This window comes from Tarenaya hassleriana, unplaced genomic scaffold, assembly GCF_000463585.1.
Source record: "Tarenaya hassleriana unplaced genomic scaffold, ASM46358v1 Cleome30, whole genome shotgun sequence".
Lineage (NCBI taxonomy): Eukaryota > Viridiplantae > Streptophyta > Magnoliopsida > Brassicales > Cleomaceae > Tarenaya > Tarenaya hassleriana.
Window position 1 is genome coordinate 637,331 of NW_010966178.1, and position 26,549 is coordinate 663,879.

The 26,549-nt window shown below is 36.8% G+C and overlaps 4 protein-coding genes across 5 annotated transcripts in view; 1 reads left to right on the forward strand and 3 right to left on the reverse strand.

The window, feature by feature from the left end:
* Positions 1-6,223, reverse strand: part of LOC104820442 (agamous-like MADS-box protein AGL103) — an 11,537-nt gene extending 5,314 nt beyond the window's left edge. Inside the window, exon 1 of the mRNA XM_010550885.1 lies at positions 6,139-6,223. Coding sequence (XP_010549187.1) covers positions 6,139-6,223 — 85 coding nt within the window. The remainder of the gene's footprint in view (positions 1-6,138) is intronic.
* Positions 6,224-8,072: 1,849 nt separating this feature from the next.
* LOC104820317 (nucleolin-like) lies at positions 8,073-9,827 on the forward strand. Of its 2 annotated transcripts, XM_010550711.2 has the most exons (3): positions 8,073-8,591; positions 9,352-9,546; positions 9,580-9,827. In XM_010550711.2, the coding sequence occupies exons 1-3, from the start codon at positions 8,259-8,261 to the stop codon at positions 9,637-9,639; spliced, it is 588 nt and encodes a 195-aa protein (XP_010549013.1). In that variant the 5' UTR covers positions 8,073-8,258; the 3' UTR covers positions 9,640-9,827. The 2 variants fall into 2 exon arrangements, with proteins under 2 accessions (XP_010549013.1, XP_010549012.1); XM_010550710.1 differs by having other exon boundaries at positions 8,075-8,591; positions 9,352-9,827.
* Positions 9,828-9,916: 89 nt separating this feature from the next.
* On the reverse strand, positions 9,917-11,226 carry LOC104820319 (desiccation-related protein PCC13-62). The gene is made up of 3 exons (XM_010550713.2): positions 10,730-11,226; positions 10,433-10,658; positions 9,917-10,345 (listed from the first exon to the last, which is right to left on the reverse strand). Exons 1-3 carry the CDS (start codon positions 11,044-11,046, stop codon positions 9,971-9,973), a joined length of 918 nt encoding a protein of 305 aa, XP_010549015.1. The 5' UTR covers positions 11,047-11,226; the 3' UTR covers positions 9,917-9,970.
* A 79-nt stretch (positions 11,227-11,305) lies between these two features.
* On the reverse strand, positions 11,306-13,367 carry LOC104820318 (30S ribosomal protein S6). Its single transcript, XM_010550712.1, has 5 exons — positions 13,096-13,367; positions 12,706-12,760; positions 12,567-12,623; positions 12,135-12,212; positions 11,306-11,970 (listed from the first exon to the last, which is right to left on the reverse strand). The coding sequence occupies exons 1-5, from the start codon at positions 13,336-13,338 to the stop codon at positions 11,543-11,545; spliced, it is 861 nt and encodes a 286-aa protein (XP_010549014.1). The 5' UTR covers positions 13,339-13,367; the 3' UTR covers positions 11,306-11,542.
* Positions 13,368-26,549: the final 13,182 nt, after the last annotated feature.

The window sequence follows — 26,549 nt, forward strand, 5'->3', positions numbered from 1 at the left end:
GTGTAGAACACGACAACAGCCACCATCCACCTCCCCCTATTCTCCGGTAACCAACATAAAAATCGTCGTTCAAGTGCTCTACCATTATCGCAGAACCAATTCGTATGAACCATACAAGTCAAGAAAGACTTAGAAATCAAGAAAAATAGTCTAATTAAACATTTTCTCCTGCAGGGGCTATGAGAAGAGGGGAGATCGTAGAGAGAGATTTAGATTTTGCAACTTTTGTAGTGGTTTTTTTTTGTAGATTTTGATGTGAAACGACATATGCAAAATGAATTTGTGAAGAGCACACCTTGTATAGGCACAAAAATATGTAAACATTATATTAATAAATACTTCTTTAAAGATAGAGAATACCGTGATGCATGGATGCTAGTAAGAATGAATGTAATTAGAAAAATTAGGGATATAATAATTAAGGGAATTAAATACATTTTAAAGATATTGAATAAAATAGGGATGATGATGATGATAATAGAGAGGTGTAATTTGAAAAATTAAATATATTTAAAGACATTGAATACACCGAAGGAACAACGTTAAAATTATAAAACATCAAAACTAATTGGATTGGGTTATGAACATCTCTATAGAAATGTATATACACAACAAAGTCAGTAAACTTTTAAAATAAAATAAATTAATATATTAAATATCTATTGGGAAGGGTGTTGTCTATTTAGAAATTTTGTTTGGTTCATGTATTTTCATTCTGGAGAATATTTTAGCAGTCTTTTGCTCTTTCATTGACTAACATTAACTTCTAACATTAAATATATATATATATATATATATATATATATATAAATATATTTTTTACACGTGTCTTCCCTCCTTTCACAAACTGTAGTTTTATATATAAATAAAAGATATACATTAACACCTTTTATTGAATTTATTTAATTATTATAACTAAAGAGTTTAAAATATACTTTATTTAATTTTGACTTTAATTATTTGAGTTAGAATAAGAAGAATTTAAAAAAAAATATATATAGACAAATGTCATTCTCCCGTCAAATACATATTTCATGTTTTACTAAATATTATATTACCAAAAAATATCTGTCATATTTAATTAAAGAAAACAAATATATTACTTGATCATTATTTCAATAATTATAAACCAAACATGATTATATATTTTATGTTTGGTAAACGTCGTATTATATATATATATATATATATATCGACACATTTAATTAAAAAAACAGGTTAAAAAGTATATAACATATAATATTATTATAAAAGTAAAAAAAGAACGTGAGATGAAAGAAACATAGAATTGACATAGAATGCATTAATGCAATGTCTTGGATTTGAAAACAAAATAGAATATAACGTGGATACATGAATGAGAATGGAAATGAATGTAATTATAAAAATTAGGACAATTAAATAGATTAAATAGATTTCACAGTATTGACTGAAAAATTCATTCTTTTAAGAAATGGATTTGTACACGTGTCACTCCTTTGGGAGTAACTGTACTTATATATATATATATATAGAAATATATATACACAACAAAGTCAGTAAACTTTTAAAATAAAATAAATTAATATATTAAATATCTATTGGGAATGGTGTTGTCTATTTAGAAATTTTATTTGGTTCATGTATTTTCATTCCAGAATATTTTAGCAGTCTTTTGCTCTTTCATTGACTAACATTAACTTCTAACATTAAATACATATATATAAATATATTTTTTACACGTGTCTTCTCCTCCTTTCAGTAGTTTTATATATAAATAAAAGATGTTATAAGGTCTAGCGGCCGTCGCTATCGACATATCCTCGGAATAATTTTACCTTGTCGAATAGTTCATTAGAATCATTTAAAATGCTTTTGTACATATATATATATATATATATATATTAATATATATGACAACTCAAGTTTAGATGATCTAGTGGTGAGAGAACATACAAAGTTCACTCTGGGTTCAAACCGAAGCGTGGAGAAGAGTATTCACCTGGGTTTTTCTGGTCCTCTGGGAGATGTAGTCGGACCAAAGATCCAGTGAATTTCCGAATTATAAATATATATATTCCAGTCTTGTGGTGTGTTGGATTACGTTAAAATCCATCTATTTTTTGTTTTTATTTGTACATTGTAATTATTTTTATAATGAATATGTATGCATATACATTTAGAAATATTTGTTGACTTTCGGATCGTTTCAGGATGCCTAAACGGGCCTTATCTAGGGCCCATTTATCTCTCTCACGTGCCTCACGCGTGACTCCCACGAAAGAAAGATAATAATTGATAAATTGTTTTAATTTATTGGGAAAATGGCAAAAAAAATTATGTAGTCTTCGAATGTCGATAATTTATTGGGAAAACATTCCACTGTGTATAAAATGACACAGGTGAAGACTTTAAGGAAGCTATGCAAAATGTTTTTTAGGATTAGGGCTTTGGTCCGTCGTTTTTCAGATTGGAAGGTGATTTTAATGATTTTAATTTAAAATGATAGATTTTTAGAAATTAGATTCGGTTTGATGTAATTTTTAATTTGGTTAATAATTTCGGTTTATAGTCTACATGGCAGCCACATATCAGATTATGTGGCATTTTAATGTTGCCACCTCATACTTTCATCTGAATTTTAACGATATTCGGGGGTGAAGTTGAATTTATTAATATTTACAAAGTATATATATTTTTCTGCTAAAACGTAAATGTACAGGATTTTTTTATAATAAAAAAATAGAGTTTTTTTATCGATATTTGAAGAGTAAAGAGTTTTTTTGGCGATTTTCCCTCATTTATTTTATTTACTAGATAAGGATCCGCGCGATGCGCGGATTATTCTTCATTATATTTCATTTATGTTTTTGAAATATATTGTTATATAATTTGAAAAATTAAATAAATTATTATTTTTATTATAGAATAAAACTATATCAATAATATAAAATTATTGTAAAATCATCAATATTCATTATATATTAAAGATATGTGTCTTTCTCTATGCATTGCGATGAATATGTTTCATATTTTTTTTTTATAAAATTTGTTAATATAAATATTGTAAAATGATATAAATGATTTTTTTAATGTAGGCAGAATTTATCGATAAATTTTAAATATTGTAAAACCATTATTGTTTACTATTTAATAAAAATAGATTTATCGTATGTTTAATTTTTATGTCATTGATTTGTTATTGGGTTCTCACTGTGTTTTCCGGATCTATACAAATTTTTTTGTAATAAGTTACTAATTAAAATGATATTATTAAATATTGTAGTTATGATTCGTTTTTAAAATTATTAAATCTATATATTTGATGATATTTAGTTTTACATCTATAGTTTAACATATTTCAAATTTATTATATTTTTTGTAGAATGTATTGATATGAATATTTTTATTATATAGATATATAAATAATATGTAAAATTATTTATTTTCAAATCAACATTATATTGTTCACTTTCTTCTCGATATAGACCCACTGCTCGCTTTCTCTTAATTCTTCTTAGATTATATATCGATCTCTTGCTGCGACGACGGAAGAGAAGGAGGCGGCTCAAGCTTTTTCTCTTTCATATGTATTTACTATTATTTAATTACCCACTACCCATAACTTAATTAAAATTATTAAAAACGTTTTTTTAATTTAATTTTATAATAATTTTTAATCATTTTAAAAGTTTATTGTTTACTTTAATGAATATTTTGTAGAAGGCACTATCAAATAATACAATTATATTCAAAAATCTAATGACCAAAAACAATAGATGCAAATTTTATATCTCTTAAGTTTGAGTTCATAGATAGAACAACTTGTATAGATTTATAGGACTATATCAAAACCATCTATCATAATAAAATCTGATTTAGAAAAATAAGTGAAACAAATAATATTCGAACAAACAAATCGTAAATTTCAAAAAAATATTTTTACATCTAATACATTTTTGTTAGACCATATGTCACATAAAACATTATAAAAAATGCACTCCATGAAAACAAATATGCATTATGGCCAGTGGCATATCTATATTGTGAAGGGTGGGGCTACATGTCCCCTCTCTAATTAAAAAAATGATAAATTACAATGAAAATTATTAAGCCTTATAAAAATATCATTTGGTTGTATAAAATGATAGGTATAAAATGAATGCCTCTCTTATATTGTTTTTAGGTCTCATGGATTATGGTTCATGGATAATATATTATTTTTAGGTCTCATGGATAAAATGAATGCCTATCTTATATTATAAAAATATATATTAATTAAATGATTCTAATTGTATATTGGAATCAATTAGAATCATTTAATTAATATATATTTATGTTCATCCTTTATCTCTAGTTTTGTGTCAACATCATTTCCTTAATGTAATTTTAAAAGTATCCCATTAAAAATTCTATAATCATAAAGTTATACCAAAGCATAATTGAAATAATATATAGCTGTGAAATCGGAATCCAAAAATAAAATACCAAATTTAAAAATGTGAAATCAAATAGTTAAATGTTTCTTCGAGATAATATGGTGATAATCTCAAACTTCAACCGTTCATTGTTAACTTGTACCACCCGCTTTCTAGAGAAAAGAAAATTAAATGGAAACTTAGATTTAAACAACCAAAAAAATCCCTAAAAATGGTAAGAATCAAAACAAATCAAGGTCACTTCGTTAAAAAAAAGAACGGAAAAATTAGTTGAGCAGCAGAACTATATGGATGAAAATCTTCATCATCTAGTTTTCTCATTTGTAACTCATTTTCTTCGATACTATCAATACTTTGCAAGTCTTTATCTCAATTTGTTTTTCTTTATAAAATCTCTTCGTTTACAAATATTTACAAATAATAAGAATAATTTTCATTCAACTTGCTTTGGAAAAAATAAAAAGAATAATTTTACAATCTCTGCGGCGTAGTCTCCATAACAAATAAACATTTACAAATAATAAATATATAACTTTTTTATCTTTATCATGAACTCAGAAAAAATATTATGGATATTTTGACTTTAAAATAGAAATCGATCATTCTTGCATGTGGATCGTCCGGCTTGACAATCTCAACCATATCTCACCATCGAATTCTAATTCTCGAAGATTCTCTCGATTACTTTGGAATCGAATCCTTGCTTGCACACCCAGAAAGTCATGTCGCTACCTCTCGCCGCTCCATCTCCGCTACGGATGGTACGTCAGTCATTTGTGAAACACCTGTTAAGTTCGAGTTAAAATATGAATTTCAAATTCTCATTATTTTTTATTCTATCAGATCTGGTGGTGTCGCGTGAATTTCATTTTATTTTAAATTTATTCTTCTATCTTTTTTATTTGTTAATATATTATTAAATTAAACACATTAAACATATATTGACATAAAATTACATTTAAATAAAATCATATATTAAAAGAATTATCCAATTATTTAAATTTAAAATTTTTCTAATACATTTTAATTTTAATATATCAATCAAAATCTCAATTGTTATTAGAACTAATATTATACATATTGTGTCAAAATAAGTATATAAAAAAATTAATTAATATAATTTTTCAAAAACTATACTGTTTATATAATATATTATGTATATATGTATGTATGTATGTATATATGTATGTATGTATGCATGTATGTATGTATGTATGTATGTATGTATGTATGTATGTATGTATGTGATTGATTGATTAATACTTGCATTATAATAAAATCTTATGGATTGTGGATTTATATAATATACACTGTCACAACAATTTATGTAAAAAAAGATACATAAAAAATAGATGATGAGTAGTAGGGATGGGCATAATATCCGAAAAAACCGATCCGATCCGTTATTCGATTCGTATCCGAACCGAAAATTCGGATATCCGGAATCCACGGATCGGATACGGATATTGGTTTCAAAATATTTGTCGGATACGGATCGGATACGGATATCAAAATAAAAATATCCGATATATCCGATCCGATCCGTACTTTTTAGTAATATTAATAATATATGGCTAATTTTGTAATTAGTTTATATGTAAGGGTAATTTTATAAAAAAAAAATTTAAGTTAGGGTTTTGTGAAATGTGAGTTCTTCTCCTGCCGCTTTCACTCTCTCTCTCTCGCAGTCTTCCCTAATTCTCTCTTCTTCTGCCATTACCTCCGCCGCTACGAGAGCTCCGTCGCTCCGCTCTCCTCCGGCGGTGCTTCCCCACCTCCGTCCTCCCCAATCCTCCACGCCCCATTGCCGATTCGCCTCTTTCTCTCTTTTCAGGTTCCAACATTTCTCTCTTTATGTTGTTGCTCGTTCTTGAGATTTCCATGGAAACTACTCTCTATATAAGTAAACGATTCAAGAGAGAGAGAGAGAGATCAAATAGACCGACGGAGTTATTTTCGGATAGATCAGGAATTGGAGAGGAACAAGACGGATGATGGACATATTCGGTCTAAGAAGACATGATAAAAGGACGAAAATAAGAACAATGATGGAAAGAAAAAAGAATAAAACAGATTTTTCATGAAGATTCAACATATGCTACATATATTTGTATTCGATGAATTATGATTATGTTTGTTGTTGGTTTGATTTAGAATGTTTATGTTATGTATTTTGAATTTGATTGATTATATATTTTATTTTTGTTTTAGTTTTTTAATTTAATTTTTTTTTTATTATTTTTGTGTCGGATACGGATATTCACAAATATCCGTAGTTTTTATGAATATCCGAAATTGCGGATATCCGAAAACTACGGATCGGATACGGATAACAAAATATGATATTTGTACGGATCGGATACGGATACAAATATCTGAAAAACTCCGGATATCCGATCCGTGCCCACCCCTAATGAGTAGCATACACTCCTCTCCTGTTAAGGGGAGAGGGGTTGTTGATCAAGAGAGGAGGAGAGTACTTGGCTGATTGCTTTCTCGAACCAAGTTTGACATCATCCATCATACCGAGACTCGGCCTCACCATGAGAATGCAGAATTGGATCTAGTTGAGAGCTCTATCTCTGTCAATGTCTCCTTCTCTTCTCTGACCATAAATAGCCTCCGCATCATCGATGCTCATCACCTCTTGGATGGCCACTATCGCAGAGGTTACCCTCAGACTGTAGGGCGTTATTAGATATCTGTCAGCATCAACTAACATCTTAAACCCTTTGAATAATTCCGACACGAATTCCTCCACTTCCATCTTCTCTGCCATCATCGGAAGCATGTCATCTTAAACCTCGGTCTCGTGTTCGCATTCCGAGTTGCTGCTCTTATCTGTTCGATGGGTTTGTTTTCTCATGATCTATTTCGAATTTATATGCAAAAGACATGACATAAAAGCTGTGAAGATGGGAAGGAAGCAAATTTTATATATATATATAGGTAAGTGGAAGTGACTTATCGGTTGCACATGTGTCAAGAGAGAATAAAAATTAAAATCTATATTAATATTTTTTTATTATTTGATACCTTTCCAATTACCGTAACTTAAAATATTTTCTAATATTATCATTCATTATTCATACTTTTTATTACACCATAACATAAATTATTATTAAAATCATCATTAACGTAAAATACAAAAGTGTGTTTTTTATTTTCACATAAGTTTTTTAAATCTCTTTAAACACAATTATTAATATATATAGATTTAATATATAAAAATAAAACAAAAAAATATCTTTATGTGAGAAAAATAAAAATAAAATAAATACAAAAGTTTGTTTTTTATTTTCACATAAGTTACAATTATTAATATATATAGATTTAATATATAAAAATAAAACATAGATATAGATTTTTATGTGAGAAAAATAAAAATAAATTTAAACATAATTTTCTCATAAATTTAATTTAATATATAAAACTAATTCAATTTATTGATTATTTTATATGTCAATACAATACCATAAATTTGTAAACCATATAAACCAATCAAAATTTGAAAATGTGTCACATAGGATGATGACGTGGTTTCATCACAATACTTTAAACATCTTTATTAATAGATATAGATAGATTCTCCGGCACCGCCGCAGAGGTGCGACGGGACGGAATATCATTCCTCTGGACAAAAGTCAAAAACCACGTTGTGTTCTCCGGTGCCATGTCATCCATCCGCGTGAATGTCATACTGAACGGCTGAGATTAGATTTCTCTGCTAGAGTTGGTCGAACCTTCTCGCCACTCGCCACTCTCTCTCTTTCTCCCTCACTCCCCTTCTCTATCGAAAAAGTTACGAATTTTCTGGGAGAATTTTTCTTCTGTGGTAAGATGACGCTAATTGAAGATGGTAAAGAGGTCAAGGAGGAACCTGAGGTTCAGGTTCTGAGCAGCGATGACGACTTTGATGAAGAATCAAAAAGCGGAGAAGAAGTCGACGGCGGCGAAGACGGAAGTGAAGGAGATGAAGACGAAGACGACGACGATGATGAGGAAATAGATGGTGAAGGCGACGATGACAGAGATGTGATGAAGGTGAGGCACTCCTCCGGTGGGCCGCCGATACAATCGGCAGACGACGAGGGGGAAGAAGGTGACGAGAATGGCGATGGAGACGACGACGACGACGACGACGACGACGATGAAGACGATGGTGAAGAAGAGGTATGATAGTGAAATTTGAATCTAATAGGTGTCAGCTTCTTCCGTCCGTTTTTTCCCCCTCTCCTGCATAAATTGGTTTAGGATGCAAAAGTTCTAGATCTAGGGTTTTATGCGCCTCTTTAGCTTCAAATTATGCTGTTCATTGAAAAAAGAGACCGACTTTTTCGTGGGAGTAGACTGGACCTTATTACCTTATATGTAGTTACAAGAAGCTATGAATCCCCTGAAAATTTTCTTGCTTCTGCTGAAATTTTAACCGACCTGTTGAACCCCAATGCAGGCTTTACCCTTTCTTTGGTCTTAAAAACAAGGGAAAGTGGGTAAATTTTCTTAGAAACTGTCAAAAGGCTACACATTTTTCTGTTCTATTGCTTAGAAAACCAGGAAACATGAACTCAAGTTTAGATCAGACGAAAATGGAGGAAAATCTTGGAACTTTCCTGGGCTGTTGTACTATAAAGTACGCCTTATACCTGTTTTATTTCTTGGCTTGGCTCGTGTCCGTGTGTCTGCCTGTATATTTCCTCTGAATCAAAGAAAATTCTAGTGGTAATTACTTGCTCTGTTTGGTTGCTCACTAAATGAGAGAAGTTGAATTTTATGCATGTATCATATGAGTGTGTTTGATGATTTCATTGATCCATTTAAGCGAAATATGCCCATATGTATACTTGTTTTTGTAATGCGTTAGAATTGTTTGCTTGAAATATCTAAATGGAAAACATGTGGTGTGGTGGTGATGAACATATGGAACGTGAAGGAGGATCTAGGGACAGAGTACCTAGTGAGGCCGGTTGCTCGGGCGGAAGACGAAGAAGATGCGAGTGATTTTGAACCTGAGGATGAGAATGGTGTGGAGGAAGATGACATCAATGAAGAGGATGAAGAAGAGGGCGATGATGTTCCTGGGAAATCTGAGGCTCCACCACCCAAGCGGAAGAGAGCTGCCAATGACGATGATGATGATGATGATGATGATGATGATGATGATGATGATGATGATGATGACAAAGACAATGATGATGATGAGAGGCCATCGAAGAGGTAGCTCAAACTTGACACGATCCAGAGTTGTTAGGCACAAATTGCGGAGTTGAGACCCTGCTTCCTGAAAATGTGAAATACATTTCGAAACAAAAGAAGGGTTGTGGATGAAGGAAGAAGGGGTTTTTTCATGTAGTTTATATTTGATGTACGTGCTGCTGTGTTAGTGGTAGCGGTAGTGTTTTATGCTGTGTTCTCTTTTGTATCAAGTGAGACCAGGACAGATGTTCTCAGTCCGCTGATTCTCCCAACGGTAAAGACGAAGATTTTTACCAAGAAAGTGAAAAGAGCGTCTCTTTTATTCGCACGAGTCCAAGCCTAGTAAGAGCAAGTAATCAGTGTAGAGCGGGGGGCAGGTAAGAGCGGGCGACTTTGCCGTCACATCCACGAGGGAAAAAGCCACCAACAACACTCTCATTCCCACTTCCATACACTATCCTCAGGATTTCTTCAGGGCTTCTGGCATAAGCGAGGGAGAACTCGTCCCCTACCAGCACATTCCCCCTCACTCTGCCTTCTCTTTCTACGATGAGTCCCTCGTCCTTGGAGCTGCCGGCCTTTCCCAATCTGTTCCTAAGGCTCGATATTCTGCTCGTGAATGCAGCAACTGTTACTCCATATGGTACCACTCTGAGCCGTGCCTTCTCGTACAACATTTCCCTTATCACCGCGTCCTGTCCCGATTCTACTGCTAACAGTCCTCCCACCAACTAAACCCAATACAAAAAAAATCTGTCAGTGTGTAAGAAGATATTACCCAGTTTCAGGAGGAAGAGGAGATGAGAGGAGAAGGGCACCTTCCGGAAGGAGGGACACTGAAGGTTAGGAAGAGAACCGACATAACCAGTGAGGCCAACGTAAGGGACCAAATAGGAAGCAAGGAGGAAGTTGATGGGATTGGAGTAAGGGTCAAACGAAGGAACCAATGTCATCCCCAAGGCTTCATCCATCACTTTGGCGAATGCTCCTCCACTCAAGTCCATATGTGGCCTTGGAAACCCTTTCACCCTCTCCTTTATTGCCCTGATGATGTTCTATATATATGTACATAAAAAAGTTTGATAGATGTGGTTCAGAGGGAGAGGAGGGTTTACCTCAAGTGGCCAAACTCTTGGAAAGCAAACTGAGAAATGAGATCGCGGGTGAAAGGGTCGAGATTGGCAATGCGGGCACCCGAGGGAGGGGGACCTCCCATGGCCAAGTTCGGCGCAACTTGGTCCAGACCATACCCCAGTGCTCCATTCAGAAACCACTCCGCCTCCATATACTCCAAATTCAGCGCAAATTCCAACAATCCCTCGTCTTTAGTACAATTCCACTCCTCCATTGCACTTGCGGCTCTTTCTACGTTCATCAACACTACTACTACTGCTACCACCACCACCCCTACTACGCTTTGCACTTCCACCATTTCCCACCACCTCCCTCACTACTTACTATTATTAAAGCCTTTTTTTTGTTGTGCTATGAGTTTTTTTTCCAAAGAACATTTATAGTTTTGGGGGAAGCAATCTTTATCTCAGGCCCTAGTATTATTCCTCTTTTGCAGTTGTGGCCTTCTTTTCATGTTCTTTAACATCCATTATGAGTTTGGCATTTTGATCTTATTGTATTGTGTACATTGATCTATTTATTTATTTTTATTAAAACATAAGATTTGCAAATGGAAAACAATAAAAAAAAATATCATTATTATCAACCAACAACGAAACTGTATATATATATATATATATATATATTCTCTGAACTGGCAATTCTTTTGTGTTCAAACGAATCCGGTTTAATACCCAAACCAAAACCAAAACCAAATGAACCAGCTTTCATTTGCAGCTTAACCGGGTAAAGCAGCACCTAATAACATAACACCTACTAGACTATGTGTGGATCCACTCCAACAGTTCTGCACCTTAACCCGCTTTTACACTAGTCCGGTTTTCTCTTCCGGCCCCAACACCCACCTCTTCCTCATCTTCATATAAAACCATAACATCACCGTCCTCTTCTTCATACTCCTCATCATCCTCAAACTCCTCATCATCCTCAAACTCATCATAATCATCAAACTCATCATCATCCTCACTTGCACGGACCTTGTAAAAGTCGGGCGGGGGAGGGCAGTCCTCAGTGATGGCCTCATCCCGTTTGATCACGAGATGTCTAATCACCCTTTCGTCTTTATCCAACAGGCTCTTGAATTCGTTTATGTACTTTGCCTCCATCTCAAAGTTCATCAGTATATAATGTGCATAATCCGCCTTCTGTATCTTGTATGCTAGCCTACGCATTCCCCAGTCACTAAATCTCCATACTTTCCCTTTCTTTTCCATCAGGAAATCTGAATATCATAAACCACACCCAATTTCATCGAGTTTCTTTTCTTAATATGATGCAGCTTCTTAAGACAGGTTACAGGTTTCAGGGTTTAGATTCAAGTTAACCAAACAAGTACCACCAGGCACATTCATGCGAAGGAACATAAAGACAGACAGGAAACGTTACCTTGTATTTTCTGGTTGACACTCTCTACGTCCTCCGCGTATTTTTCATGAATCAGATACACCACCTCATAGTGCCGCTCTGTACATACAGAATAGAGTGAAAACAAATCAGTAAAGTAACTGCAGAAATATGTTAACGCTATACATCTAATAAATCTCCAAGAAGACTGTGTATCATCAGCAGGTCAAATGTTTGAACACATTCCAAAGGGTAACCCCCCTACTAACAAAGAGGACATTAGCAAAGAGATTGGTTCATCAGTTCAATTGATAAACAAAGAGATCGGTTCATCAGTATTGAATTTGGATTGGACAATGACAGATTCAATTGATAAACGAAGAGATTGGTTCATCAGTTCAAACTAAACATTGTTCTTGCAACACATAAAGAAAGCTTCCGGAGAAGACAAAAGAACACAGAAAAGAGACTTACGTCTTTCCTCGTTCAAGTCGCTCTGAAGCTGGAGGTCCAAAAACTCGTATAGCTCCTCTGTAAAATGAGCAAAAAGAAACATCACCCTAATTCGCACAACAACAACAAAAAAAAAATGTTTTGTCTTAAAGTGACTTACTTTCTTCAGCATCGGCAAACTCGGGAGCTAGTTTGCCATCCTCCTGTAATCTTTTCTGCAAGGAGAATAAACAAAAATGGCAAAGAGAAACGAGTAAAGCATCAAATCTGAACCCGAAATGCATGAAAACAATATAAACTAATCTTGGAACCGATGAGATTCGGTTAACTCTAAAGCCCAAACTTCACCTGAATTGGGGACCAAACGATTTTCTAGTTTCTACCCAGACTCGTCACTAAAACAGAGATTTCTATAATTCTCGTCTAGAATCCTCCAACCTAACCTAAGACTAAAAAGAAACCGATTAAAGCAACGAAATTTCAGAGAGAAACGTTAAATTCCTCAACTTTTCCTAAACAAAATGGGAGAAAAGAGTGTAGAAACGCTAACTTCTTTGAGGAGAACGGCTTCAGGAAAAGGACCAGTGGCTTCGTCAGGTTTGGAGACAAAGCTATGAGTGTCGTCCTTCTTGTTCTTCTTCCTCGCCGCAGCAATCACCGGAAGAGATTTCGATCCTCTGCGGGAGAATGTATGAAAGAAGAAGAAGCGAGGCGTGTTGAAGATGGAATCTCGGCCATGGATTCTAGGTCTCAGAGGCCACAGAGACGAAGAGGCCTGGAGGAGTGACTCCATGGGACAATGATTTTGCCGGAACAGTGGGAATTATGGGTTTAAGGATAAGAAAACTTTTATGGGAAATATCGTTATGACCCCACTATTATTGGGTTATCTCAAATTGACCCGATAATATGATTCGTACATGACGGACCCCCCATGCTTTAAAAAAATCTCTGACAGAAAAAATGCGTGCTATGAGAGAACATATTTTATAAAGTCGTTCATTTTTGTAAAATCAATAAAACCTTTCTAATTGATGGATGAGGATCATTTTTTGTAATCGGTGTTCCGGACCCAGGTCCAAACTAATATCGGGACTAGTAACAAGTCATGTGATTAGAATATACGTCATTTTCCCCAATTTAAAGTTCGAATTCAGGACGGGACAGATGCTTTGCATACGCATTTCACCGGTTTAACTATCCAAATTGGATATTATGATCATTTTTCGAAAGAAATTGAGAAATCATTTCTTTATAACTAGCCAAATGTCGTTCCTTTTTTTTGTTCGGAAGAAAATATCTAGTTATGGTGCGTACATTCAGCCAAAGCATGTTATTCTTATTCGTGTAGATATATATATATATATATATAATATTACAGAGTAGAGCAAGTACGTGCGTGTATGGAGAAGAGAGAAAGAAAGAGAGGATGCAGCCAATAAAGAAGAGAGGGAAGAGACGGGGCGTTGAGAAAGGAACGGAAGAGGGAAACTCTTGGGGATCTGCTCCTAATTTGATTCCATGTTTCGCTGGAAAGAAAACAATGGCTGTAGTTTCCATCGTTCTGTTTCCACATAGGTAGGTCTTCACCTTGTTCCTCTGATGGTGGATCAATGGCTGATAAGATTGTTTGTAGTTCCTGCACTCTTTCATTTCGAGCCTCGACATATTGCAGGCCTGAGAAACTTTGTCGTATTTTCCAATTCGCAGCATTCTCGGACCTGATTCTCCTACGAAGTGGATTAGCGGACCAAGCTTGGTCCAAGAATCGTGCCAAAAAGAGGTTGATCTTCCATTTCCGAGATTAATCTTTAGAAATGGCCGAGCAATCTCCTGCAATCCAAGAAAGAGAGAGAAAGGGCTTGTCGAGGGGGACCAAGTGGCCATCGTCAGCCCTCCGTCGAACTCCGTCACTCTCCCTCCCACCCCCTTCTCATCGAACCACACTCTGTATCCTCCTTTTGTGTCCAGCCCCAGAGCTTCCGCCCATTCCCTCGTCCCTATATCACCGGCACTCTCCCGTCCATGTCCCCGCTGTTGTTTTTTTTATTTAAAAAATACGAAGTACTATATATATTCAATAAAAGAAATCCAACAATTCATTCATACCTGTAAACCCATATGTTGAGGCCAGCTTGAATGAGTTTTCAGTAGGTTGGCAGCATTGAGGAAACCGTGAAGTTGTACGTCCTCAGTATCTCATCGCTGTTGTGTTGTCATGATATTATTTAATCATAAACAGTTCCAAATTAAACGTATGCATGCATTGCATGCGAATGAATATTCTCTCCATTTTTCACTTCCGGCTATCAGAGTTTTAGAAAAAGAAATTGAGCTATGCAACAATGGTGAAGCAAAGACAAAATAAAGAGATAGAAATTTCCTGAATAATTTTCTCTATTATATTAAAAAGTGAATACCATGGTCTTTATATACAAGAGAAAAAGTATGTGTACTATGTTTTGCAATAAATTAAAAAACGGTTTGTCGGTGGAATCTTCGAGAGCAAGTAGGAGTTGACTATGTGTTTATGTCCTATGTTTCATATACACCAGTATTAATGTCGTCCGTACTGTCACATGTACTTTTCGAACCGTTGTCTAATACACCCTCCTTAAGTCGAGAGCTATCCATAGGATGGAAAAGACTTGACAGTTGGAACCGTTGAAGCAACTGATGGAAAACAGAGGGTTGTAAAGCCTTTGTTAGCCGATCGGCTAACTGAAAACTGGACTTCATATGCATTGGTCGAATGAAACCGAGTTTGATCTTCGCTCGAATAAGATGACAATCTAATTCAATATGTTTCGTACGTTCGTGAAACATAGAATCAGGCGCAAGATGAAGCACAGACTGATTATCACAAAAGAGATTGACAGGTCGATCATGAGAGTTTCCAAGTTCTTGCAGCAGATTGTCTAACCAGACCAATTCACATGTGGTGTTGGCTAGGGCACGATATTCAGCCTCAGCCTCAGTGGCCATCGTCAGCCCTCCGTCGAACTCCGTCACTCTCCCTCCCACCCCCTTCTCATCGAACCACACTCTGTATCCTCCTCTTGTGTCCAGCCCCAGAGCTTCCGCCCATTCCCTCGTCCCTATATCACCGGCACTCTCCCGTCCATGTCCCCGTTGTTGTTTTTTTATTTATTTAAAAAATACGAAGTACTATATATATTCAATAAAAGAAATCCAACAATTCATTCATACCTGTAAACCCATATGTTGAGGCTAGCTTGAATGAGTTTTCAGTAGGTTGGCAACATTGAGGAAACCGTGAAGTTGTATGTGAAGTTGTATGTCCTCAGTATCTCACTGTTTTTTTTTTTTGGTAAAATGTGAAGTATATTGATATAAACACGGATTACAAGTCGGTATTAGCCGAAAGTAGATCTAAAACCATAAGAGAAGAACCCATAGCAAGTGGTATCAAAAGCCCTGTAAAGGGATACAGTTTTGAAACGGAAACTCAAAAGATGTCGTTGGAGAGACTCTCTAAATAATACCAATCAGTGAGTAGCGTGGAATGACGATACCGGTTTTTCCGAATTGCCGCTAGAAGCGTCGTCCGCATGGCTGTAAGAACCTTGCGTCGAATTTGGGTCGCAACTTTACGTTTAAGTCTGAAGAGGCGATAGTTCCTTTCCGTCTAAATTGCTCCTATCGTGATCTGGAGAAGAATCTTTGCTAGAAGAGTACGGTTTTTAGTTCTGTCATTACCAGCTCTGTTGAACCAACTAATGCAACCTGTTAGGTCCTCCGGTGAATCGTCCCAAATTAGTCGGGCTAGGCTAGTCCAAATTTGGGAGCTATACATGCAGCCGAAGAAAAGGTGTCGGTGTGATTCTCCTTTGGTGTCGCAGAGTGGATATACGGAATTCTGGATTAACCCCCAACTTACGAGCCTATCTTTGGTGGGTAGTCTCGCAAGGAACGCTTCCCATTGTGTGAATGAGAGACGAGGGGTAGCAAACCTGAACCAAGTCAGAAAATACCATTCCACTCTTGGGGATCTGCTCCTAATTTGATTCCATGTTTCGCTGGAAAGAAAACAATGGCTGTAGTTTCCATCGTTCTGTTTCCACATAGGTAGGTCTTCACCTTGTTCCTCTGATGGTGGATCAATGGCTGATAAGATTGTTTGTAGTTCCTGCACTCTATCATTTCGAGCCTCGACATATTGCAGGCCTGAGAAACTTTGTCGTATTTTCCAATTCGCAGCATTCTCGGACCTGATTCTCCTACGAAGTGGATTAGCGGACCAAGCTTGGTCCAAGAATCGTGCCAAAAAGAGGTTGATCTTCCATTTCCGAGATTAATCTTTAGAAATGGCCGAGCAATCTCCTGCAATCCAAGGAGTTTCCTCATATGCCATGAATGTGTTTGATTCGCGATGGTACCCCAGAACCCCCTTCGTTTCAGCGGATTTTCCATCAACCAAGCAACCCAAAGCGATCTTTTCTTGCTGAATATGGACCATATTTGCTTCAGTCTGAACACTATATTAGTATCACTGAGCTTTCTTAGCCCTAACCCGCCCTCTTCCTTCGGTGTACAGATGTTGCTCCAAGAAACTCGCGTTGTGGCATTTGCAGATTGTGTGTTGCTCCAAAGAAAATGCGAACAGATACCATCAATTTTTCTCAAGATACCCTTAGGTAATAGAAAAATACTACTCCAAGAATTTACCAATCCGTAAATCACCGAGGATATCAACTGAATCTTACCCGCATAAGAGAGGAATTTGTTTGTCCAGCTGGAAATTCTGCGTTTAATCTTATCTAGTAAAGGTGTGAAATCATTTGCATTGAGCCGCCATGGACTAAGGGGAACACCCAAGTAACGAACCGGTAGGGTGCCCTCTGGTATACCCGAAATGTCCAACAATTCCCTCTTACAATTCTCTGAGACAGAACTTATGTAAATGTCTGATTTGGCCGAGTTAATTCGCAGGCCCAACATACCACCGAACTCCTTAATCACGTTCATTATTTCTTGAACCGAAGAAGGGTCTGCCTTGCTAAATATCATCACATCATCTGCAAATATCAGATGAGTGATTCGAGGATTCCAACATTTTGGGTGCAACATGATTCTGTTATGCCTGGCCGAGTTATCTAGCATACGAGAAAGAATGTCCACGGCGAGAATAAATAGATAAGGAGATAGTGGATCTCCTTGTCTGAGTCCTCGTTTACCATGGAAAGTTTCCGTGCAGTATCTCACTGTTGTGTTGTCATGATATTATTTAATCATAAATAGTTCCAAATTAAACGTATGCATGCATTGCATGCGAATGAATATTCTCTCCATTTTTCACTTCCGGTTATCAGAGTTTTAGAAAGAGAAATTGAGCTATGCAACAATGGTGGAGCAAAGATAAAATAAAGAGATGGAAATTTTCTGAATAATTTTCCCTATTATATTAAAAAGTGAATACAATGGTCTTTATATACAAGAGAAAAAGTATGTGTACTATGTTTTGCAATAAATTAAAAAACGGTTTGTCGGTGGAATCTTCATATGGGTGGAGAGCAAGTAGGAGTTGACTATGTGTTTATGTCCTATGTTTCATATACACCAGCATTAATGTCGTCCGTACTGTCACATGTACTTTTCGAACCGTTGTCTAATACACCCTCCCCAAGTTGAGAGCTATCCATAGGATAGAAAAGACTTGACAGTTGAAACCGTTGAAGCATCTGATGGAAAACAGAGGGTTGTAAAGCCTTTGTTAGCATATCGACTAACTGAAAACTGGACTTCACATGCATTGGTCGAATGAAACCGAGTTTGATCTTCTCTCGAATAAGATGACAATCTAATTCAATATGTTTCGTACGTTCGTGAAACATAGAATCAGACGCAAGATGAAGCGTAGACTGATTATCACAAAAGAGATTAACAGGTCGATCATGAGAGATTCCAAGTTCTTGCAGCAGATTGTCTAACCAGACCAATTCACATGTGGTGTTGGCTAGGGCACGATATTCAGCCTCGGTACTACTCCGAGAGACAATCCGTTGTTTCTTAGCTTTCCACGATATCAGCGAAGTTCCAAGAAACACGCAATAGCTGATGATAGAGCATCGTGTGTCCAAGCATGTTGCCTAATCAGAATCAACAAAAGCAGAGTCTGATATCAGTGTTTGATGGGTAAAATAAACCTTGTCCGGGATTGTTCTTGAGATATAGAACAATCAGATGAGCTGCCTTGAGATGGACATCTATTGGGCAATGCACAAACTGACTTAATTTGTGTACGGAAAATGTAATATCAGGTCGTGTTACCGTAAGATACAGAAGACGTCCAATGAGAGAGCGATAAGGAGTAGGGTCTGAGAGAGGAGTGCATGAAAGCTTGTTGAGATGAACATTCGGGTCCATTGGAACAGAAATAGATTTGCAACCCATGAAACCAACATCAGCTAGTAGCTCCAAACAATGTTTCCTCTGACAAACAGAAATTCCTTTGCTGCTTCGAGCCACTTCCAATCCTAAGAAGTAGCATAATTGGCCTATGTCCTTGACCAGGAAATTTGAAGATAGTAGAAGTTTGAGATCAGATGCAGCAGTGATCGAGTTACTAACCAGCATTATGTCGTCGACATACATCAGTAAGGCACAAAAGATAGATCCACGCCTTTTGACGAAAAGCGGCATGTAATTGTTGAAAACCAAGAACAGAGGAAAACTTACTAAACTACTGTCTGGAAGCTTGTTTCAGACCATATAATGACCTTTGAAGGCGGCAAACTGCATTAGGTGAAAGTGTTTCTACAGAGGACCATGTATATCCCGGTGGAAGATGCATGTAAATGGTCTCATCTAGATCTCCATGAATGAAAGCGTTCGAAATATCAAGCTGATGCAAATCCCAATTGTTGATTGCAGTCAGAGCAAGTAGTAATTTAACAGTCACCAGTTTTGCAACAGGTGAGAAAGTTTCTGTGTAATCGACCCCCGCTTGTTGTGTGAAACCCTTTGCGACGAGTCGAGCTTTGTAATGATCGACAGTGCCATCTGGATTGTGTTTGATTTTATATACCCAACGACATCGAATGGCTTTGCGTGTGTCTGGCAAAGAAGTAATGTCCCAAGTATGGCTAGAAACAAGAGTTCGAAGTTCAGCCTCCATAGCTTTCTGCCAATGAGGAAATTGAACTACTTTGGCAAAAGAATCTGGCTCCGTCTCATGATCCAGATTACAAAGATATGCAGAATAATGTGGAGCTATCTTCTCATAAGACAAAACATTTGACAAAAGGTGTTTTGTCGAGACAGAACTGTGATTAACATTATAACAATGATAATTTAAGAGTTATGCTGGGAGTTGTACCTGGCGTCTTGGGCAAGGAGATCTGTTGTCAGGTATCGAGGCAGATTCTGGAGTCGATCGTCGAGTAGAAACTGGAATGAAATCAGTTTCTGGATATATAGACCCAGATATTCGAGCAGAAACTGAGGTCCAAACAGGATCAGTCTCTGAGAAATCTATGCTGTTTAAAGATCTCAGTGGAATCGAGTCTGAATCCGGGACTAGCAAAGGCAAAACACAATCTGAGAAAATATCAGATGCATCTTGGACTGTAACTCCCTGATTTGCTCCAACTTGGAACGGAAAAATACTCTCATGAAACACCACATTCCTTGAGATAGATATATCATGAGTCTCAATATCCAGTAACTTATATCATTTATAACCATTAGGATATCCGATGAAAACGACGTGCTCATGGGGAGAATTTGTGTCTGTCACGATCATGTGTTGACATATAGCATAAACATCTGAAACTTCGGAGATGTTAATAATCTGGTACTTTCGCATATAAGACTTCAAAAGGAGATTTGTCTTGAAGCAATGGTGAGGGTGTGCGATTAATCAAGTAGACAACACTACGAATGCACTCACTCCAGTATACGAGAGGCAAATGTGACTAAAAGAGAAGGCGCGAGCCACGTTAAGTATATGTTGATGTTTACGTTCCATGACGGAGTTCTGCTGCGGCGTATATGGGCACGAAAATTGATGATGAGTACCCTTCTTACTGCAGAAATCGGCGAAAGAAAATTCAGCAGCATTATCTGATCGAATCACTTTGATTTGTCGGTGAAATTGTGTTGCAACAAGAGCTGCAAATTCTGGAATAATATGAAGTGCAACAGATTTATGTCGAAGCAAGTATACCCAAGTTGCTCGTGAGTAGTCATCCACAATTGTCAAGAAAAACTTATAACCATCGAATGAAGTGACTGAGAAGGGACCCCAAGTGTTGATATGTATTAAATCAAAAGGATTTGCTGCCACATTGTTTTGAGAAACAAAAGGAAGTCGTCTTTGTTTCAACAGATGACAAGTACTACAATGATGTAGATCCGTAAAGGACTGAGAAATTCCTAAAACAGACGACATTTTCTTCAACTTGTCAATGGAAAGGTGGCCTAGCCGATGATGCCACGTTCGTGCGTCCACAAGTAAAACATGACAAAAGACTGAAGCAACAACCGAGGCAAAAATCGTGTCCAAGACGTAAAAATTCTGAATCAATCTAGCTTTCCCAATCATTGAGGCCTGAATAGAATCCTGAATCAAACAATTCTCAGAAGTGAAAACAACACTGTAAGCTGAATCTCGTAGAAGAGCCGAAATGCTGAGCAAATTAAAGGCACAAGATGGTATATATAGCACATCATGGAGGGTAATGTGTTCATTGAGACGAACCATTCTTGTTGTATTAATCACCACTGTATTTCCATTAGGAAGTGTCACATTTATTGGAGATCGATGTGTCATCGTGCTAAAAACGTGACGTTGAGGGCTGACATGAATCGAAGCCCCTGAATCCAGAATCCAAAAGTCTGAGCCAAACTTACGATTCATAACAATGGCAGAGCAAGTAGCAAGAGACAGAACATTACCAGAATTCGGTGAAGAAGACATATCCGGGGCACTGATAACGCAAATCTAAGTATAGAAATAATGCTCAAGTGATAAAAACCTAGACACAACGAATATCACAAGGATACGGATCAACTTTAGTACCAGGGTCGAACACAAGGAATAGTTAACTCCAGGAACAAGACTCGACCAAGAATTAGCTAAGAAAATATGGAATGAAGGATGTGAATATCGAAAATAAAATAATAAACCAACTAAGTAAAATCAGATAATTAAACCACCGTAGTTTCGGGATAACCTTAACGCGTAGGGATTGTTTCTAAGGATGGAGAATCTACGAATATCGAACTCTAATCGGGGACCTCAAGTTCTAGTATCAGATTAAGCTCTTTCAAGTCCTAAATTCACTATCCAATAATTTAACCTATCGATCTCTCAACCTAATAGATTAAAATATCAAATGCATTAACGATCACTATCTCAGTTCCTAAACCGATTAACCTATCTTTCAATAGTCTTAATCAATTCATTCAATGAATTCTTTCCGAATCTAATCACAACTTTCATTGCAAATCAGAATCTAAAATCTATCAATCAACTGGACAAGAAGATTAAAAGCAATAAACTCAATTCAATCAAACCGACGAGTATCGATAACGTAGTCTCAGAAAATAAAAACCAAACAAATCCCTACAAGGTTAAATCCCTAGTTACAGTGAAACGACTACTCACTACCCATAACAACAAACGAGTTCAAATCAATAAAAAAAAACATAGAAACAGATAAAGAAGACTCGCAGCGATCTCTCGACGACGATTCTTCAATCTCTGCTCCCGGTAAACTCCGTCTTGATTCTCTCTCGAGTTCTCTGGCTTCTGTTGTGATCTCTCGATAATTCCTGAAGCCCAAAACGTCCTCTATTTATTTGCTTGACAGCTAGGTTTCTTCCCATTCTGAAAATGGAAGTTCGGAATGCAAAATAGGAAGTTTTCTCGAAACGCAACACGGCCGTATCGAATGTCAACACAGTCCGTGTCAATTGTCTGATCAAAACTTCTGCGCTTCTGCATAGACTACACATGGGCGAGTTGCAAGTCGACACGGGCGTGCTGCGAATCGACACGGTCTGTGTCAATTGTCTGTAAGAATGTCTTCGTTTTTTCGCTTATGCAGAACCGTGTTTGAGTTCGACATGGTCGTGTTCAAGTGCAACTCGAGCTGGAAATGTCCTCATCGTTCCGTTCCGGTCCAATATGCTCCGAAGTCCTCGATTTTGTTCCTCTGGTGTCCATAATGCATATATTACCCGTTCAACCACCAAAGAATGCAAAGGAAACAAAACCCAATACTAAAATAATCCTAAATGTCTAATAATGCACAAAACCGATGCGAAAATGTTAGACAATGGGCCTTAAAATAGAGGAGAAAATCATGTTATCAGACACCAGCTGCAGAAATCGAAGGCTCGTTCACATTAAACTTCTCAGCTAACTAGAAGCAGAGTTGTCGAAGTTATTCAGGAGTACAGGTATCCATACAGCTCAGGAGATTGTCAGAGACTGGTGGCTTGGATTGAACAGAAGCCACAATGCCGGAGTTTCCTGTTGGAAAAGGTTTCGAAGAACCATAACCCTTTTGGCCTTGCTGGAGAAAGCGAGAATGTAGTGGAGGAACAGTGCTGCGAGAATTTGTAGAAACTGTAGAGGAAGCAGAGGATGCTCTGTATCCCGGTGCCATGAAGACGGTAACATTTGTGGATGGTATGCCCCTGACCACCGCAATGAGTACAAACAAGTCTGGAACGACTTTTATAAGAGGGGAAGAAATGGCTGCAACCACTTTATCAGAAACATCCTCAACAGATCCAGAGGTTTGGAAAACATGAGATGCTGGTGAGGGAGAATGCTTGATCATCTGTTGTTGTTCATGCTGAGTAATCAGGTTGAACGTCTTTTCCAAGTCAAGAAGAGGGTGAAGCATGATTATTTGTCCTCAAATAGTGTCATAGGAGGCATTCAATCCGAACAAAAATTCCAGAACAAAATCTTGTTCACAAGAATCGTACCATTCCTTGCTGATGTTGCAGGAAAAATTTCCACATTTACAGTGTGGAGTTGGCTTTAAAGACTTGATCTCCTCCCAGATCGATCATGAGGAATTTTGTGTAATAAGTGGTGACGTCCATGAAACCCTGCCGAAGAGACTGCAGACGCTACTTGATACCGTAGAGTCTTGGTGCGGTGTTCTGTTGAAAACGCTTAGTAAGACTAAGCCAAATGTCACGAGCCGTCTGAAGATACAGAAAGCTGGGAGCGATGTGTTTGGTGCCGGAGTTGACGAGCCAGGAGCTGACAATAGAGTCATTTCGAAGCCAAGCACGAAGTTCTGAGTGCTCATCAGCGGGTCAAGGCAAGGTACCGTCGACGAAACAGAACTTGTTTCGGCCATTCAAAGCCATTTGAATCGCCCGAAACCAAGTGTTGAAATTGTCGGTACTCACCAAACGATCAGAAACCAGTTGAAGATTGGCTTGGTCGTTGGTGCCGAGAAAATAGGGGTTATCGTATGAATCAGTGGAAGGAGGAACAGAAGAAGTCTGTCCAGAGGAATCCGGTGTCGGAGTGGACGGCTGAGAAGATCGCCCAGCGACCACCGACGCAAAAGAAGCTATGGAAAGGCGAAAGAAAGATCAAGGATCAACAAAGAAAAGAGGAAGCGTAAGAGCTGAGGTGCTCTGATACCATATTCGAGTTTTAGAAAGAGAAATTGAGCTCTGCAACAATGGTGAAACAGAGACAAAACGAAGAGATGGAAATTTCCTGAATAATTTTTCCTGTTACATTAAAAAGTGAATACAATGGTCTTTATATACAAGAGAAAAGTATGTGTACTATGTTTTGCAATAAATTAAAAAACGGCTTGTCGGTGGAATCTTCATAGGAGTGGAGAGCAGGTAGGAGTTGACTATGTGTTTATGTTCTCTATTTCATATACACCATCATTAATGTCGTCAGAACTGTCACTTGTACTTTTCGAACCGTTGTCTAATACCAACGACTACATGAAGAGCCGCTACATCCATCCTACTGAAATACTCTTCTGCATGAGTCGAATAGCATGGATGGTACGTTTCCTCCAAATAACTTCTTATTTTTTTAACCCTAAACCCTACAGGAGATTCTAAAATTGGATCATAGATCATGTCGTGAATTAGATCTACCCAGAATATTATTAAAAAAAATTGAGAGTTTGGGATCACATAATATACATACATATATATATATATATCAAAGATGGGTGTTATATTATATAGGACATTGGATCCAAGTATATTGGTTGAATGAAAGGGCGGTCCCATTTTCAAAAACTTGGAAAGTGCCTAATTCAGATGTCGCGCCATATCCTATGGTCGAACAACCTGGTTATATATAGAAGAAGTTAACCTCCATTGAGCCAGAGAACGAGCAGTCGTTTTGAAGGATCAGACGACAGTTCACACTTCACACCGACATAGTATCGGCCATACACTATATCTAACATATATGGAAACTAAGCATAATGTATGCACATTACATATTCTCGTATTATGTTTCCTTGTTCACAAATGTAGGTCAGAAATATGTCTTATGTATAAAGCATTGTAAACATGGGTGAATAACGGGGTGCCGAATTCATCTTCTCTTCGTCATTCTTGATACGTGATACATAGCCAGCGAATCGGGAGATTGATGGAGTGGGAGGTTGCTGGGACAATTTCTTAACTCTCTCTGGATCCGATGCTTCAACATTGTACCAAGGTGGCGCTATCAACATTGTGATGGATATCATTAATTAAACATAGTTTAACCATCGACGAATCCATGGGGGGGATTTAATTTGTGGATTGCATTGCATTGATATCCTGAGGGTATATATATATGTGGAGACAAGAGTAATGAATGAGGGATTTTGGTTGATAAAAAAAGTACAAAGTATGTGTTGTGGTCACATATGATTTGATCCAAGTGGATGAATCCAACTTAAGGTCTAAATTGGTTTATATATATAAATTATATTGTTTAAGATTCAAATCGGTATATGTATATGTATATGTATGACGATATTCAATATTGAAACATATAAAAAAATAAACAAATTAAAGAAATTAAAACATGGTGTCACATGTTTTTTTTTATAATATATGATCGACAGAATTCGAACTCTTGGATGTGCACAACACTTTGTATTTTCACGACCTCCAAACCACCAACTCATGAAAAAAAAAAGTGTAACTTTTTCCACATGTGATGAGCATTAACTCACTTAGCATTTCAAGTCGAAGATTGAAACACCTCACCCCACACACACACTTCCCTACCACTCTTCATTGACTCATATTTATACAACTTTTTTTTTTAATTTCAAGGCTAAATCATTGATTGTAGAAAAACATCTGTATTTTAAATCATGAAACATCAATACATCTATGCTGATATCTGAATATAATAAAATTGAGTTGTTGTTTTGTTTTTCTAATTTCAAAGATAAAAATTATGCATGAATATCAAAACTTGGGATTGGGTGAGATTGAGAAGGAAAAAAGAGAGCGGGTTGAATCGGTCGAGTCGAGTTTTATGAGCGAACTCGGCCCAAAGATTCATGGATCGGTAAACGTCTTATGGGCCTACTTACTTCACCATAGACTCTTTCGACGTTCATTCAAACGATAATGGGTGAAACCTGAATAAAGCATAGTTAAGGGGCTAAAATGAGATTTTAAAAAAACTTATAGGGGACGACGGAGGGGGATTGGGATGGGCAGACAACGCTACAAAGGGGAAATTTACTCATTCTTCTTTGTTCCTAATAATTGTAGGGGGGGACCCCTTCGAGACTTAAAGACTCTCCTTTCCCCCCTCTTTTCTTTTCTTTTTTCTAATTAATACGGTAAAAAAAAAAAGGAAAATCAAGATTCAATGAAAGAAATCCATACACGATTTCGTGTTATATGAAAAAAAAAATCAAGTATATGGCTAACGATGTCCATAAAATAAGCTTTATCACAAGTAAATATGAGGGCCATGTATATCCAAAATAATAATGAACTCAAAGCGCAATGAACTGT

What these genes read in the sequence shown, in the direction of transcription:
- LOC104820318 (XM_010550712.1), bottom strand. Translation starts at nt 13,338, where the DNA reads ATGGAGTCACTCCTCCAGGCCTCTTCGTCTCTGTGGCCTCTGAGACCT. An exon ending in AAGCCGTTCTCCTCAAAGAA is followed by an intron (nt 12,761 to 13,095) that starts GTTAGCGTTTCT and finishes TTCTCCTTGCAG; the next exon opens with AAAAGATTACAGGAGGATGG. An exon ending in TGTCAACCAGAAAATACAAG is followed by an intron (nt 11,971 to 12,134) that starts GTAACGTTTCCT and finishes TATGATATTCAG; the next exon opens with ATTTCCTGATGGAAAAGAAA.
- LOC104820319 (XM_010550713.2), bottom strand. Translation starts at nt 11,046, where the DNA reads ATGGTGGAAGTGCAAAGCGTAGTAGGGGTGGTGGTGGTAGCAGTAGTA. An exon ending in CAAGAGTTTGGCCACTTGAG is followed by an intron (nt 10,659 to 10,729) that starts GTAAACCCTCCT and finishes GAACATCATCAG; the next exon opens with GGCAATAAAGGAGAGGGTGA. An exon ending in AGTGTCCCTCCTTCCGGAAG is followed by an intron (nt 10,346 to 10,432) that starts GTGCCCTTCTCC and finishes TATTGGGTTTAG; the next exon opens with TTGGTGGGAGGACTGTTAGC.
- LOC104820317 (XM_010550710.1), top strand. Translation starts at nt 8,259, where the DNA reads ATGACGCTAATTGAAGATGGTAAAGAGGTCAAGGAGGAACCTGAGGTT. An exon ending in AAGACGATGGTGAAGAAGAG is followed by an intron (nt 8,592 to 9,351) that starts GTATGATAGTGA and finishes TGGAACGTGAAG; the next exon opens with GAGGATCTAGGGACAGAGTA.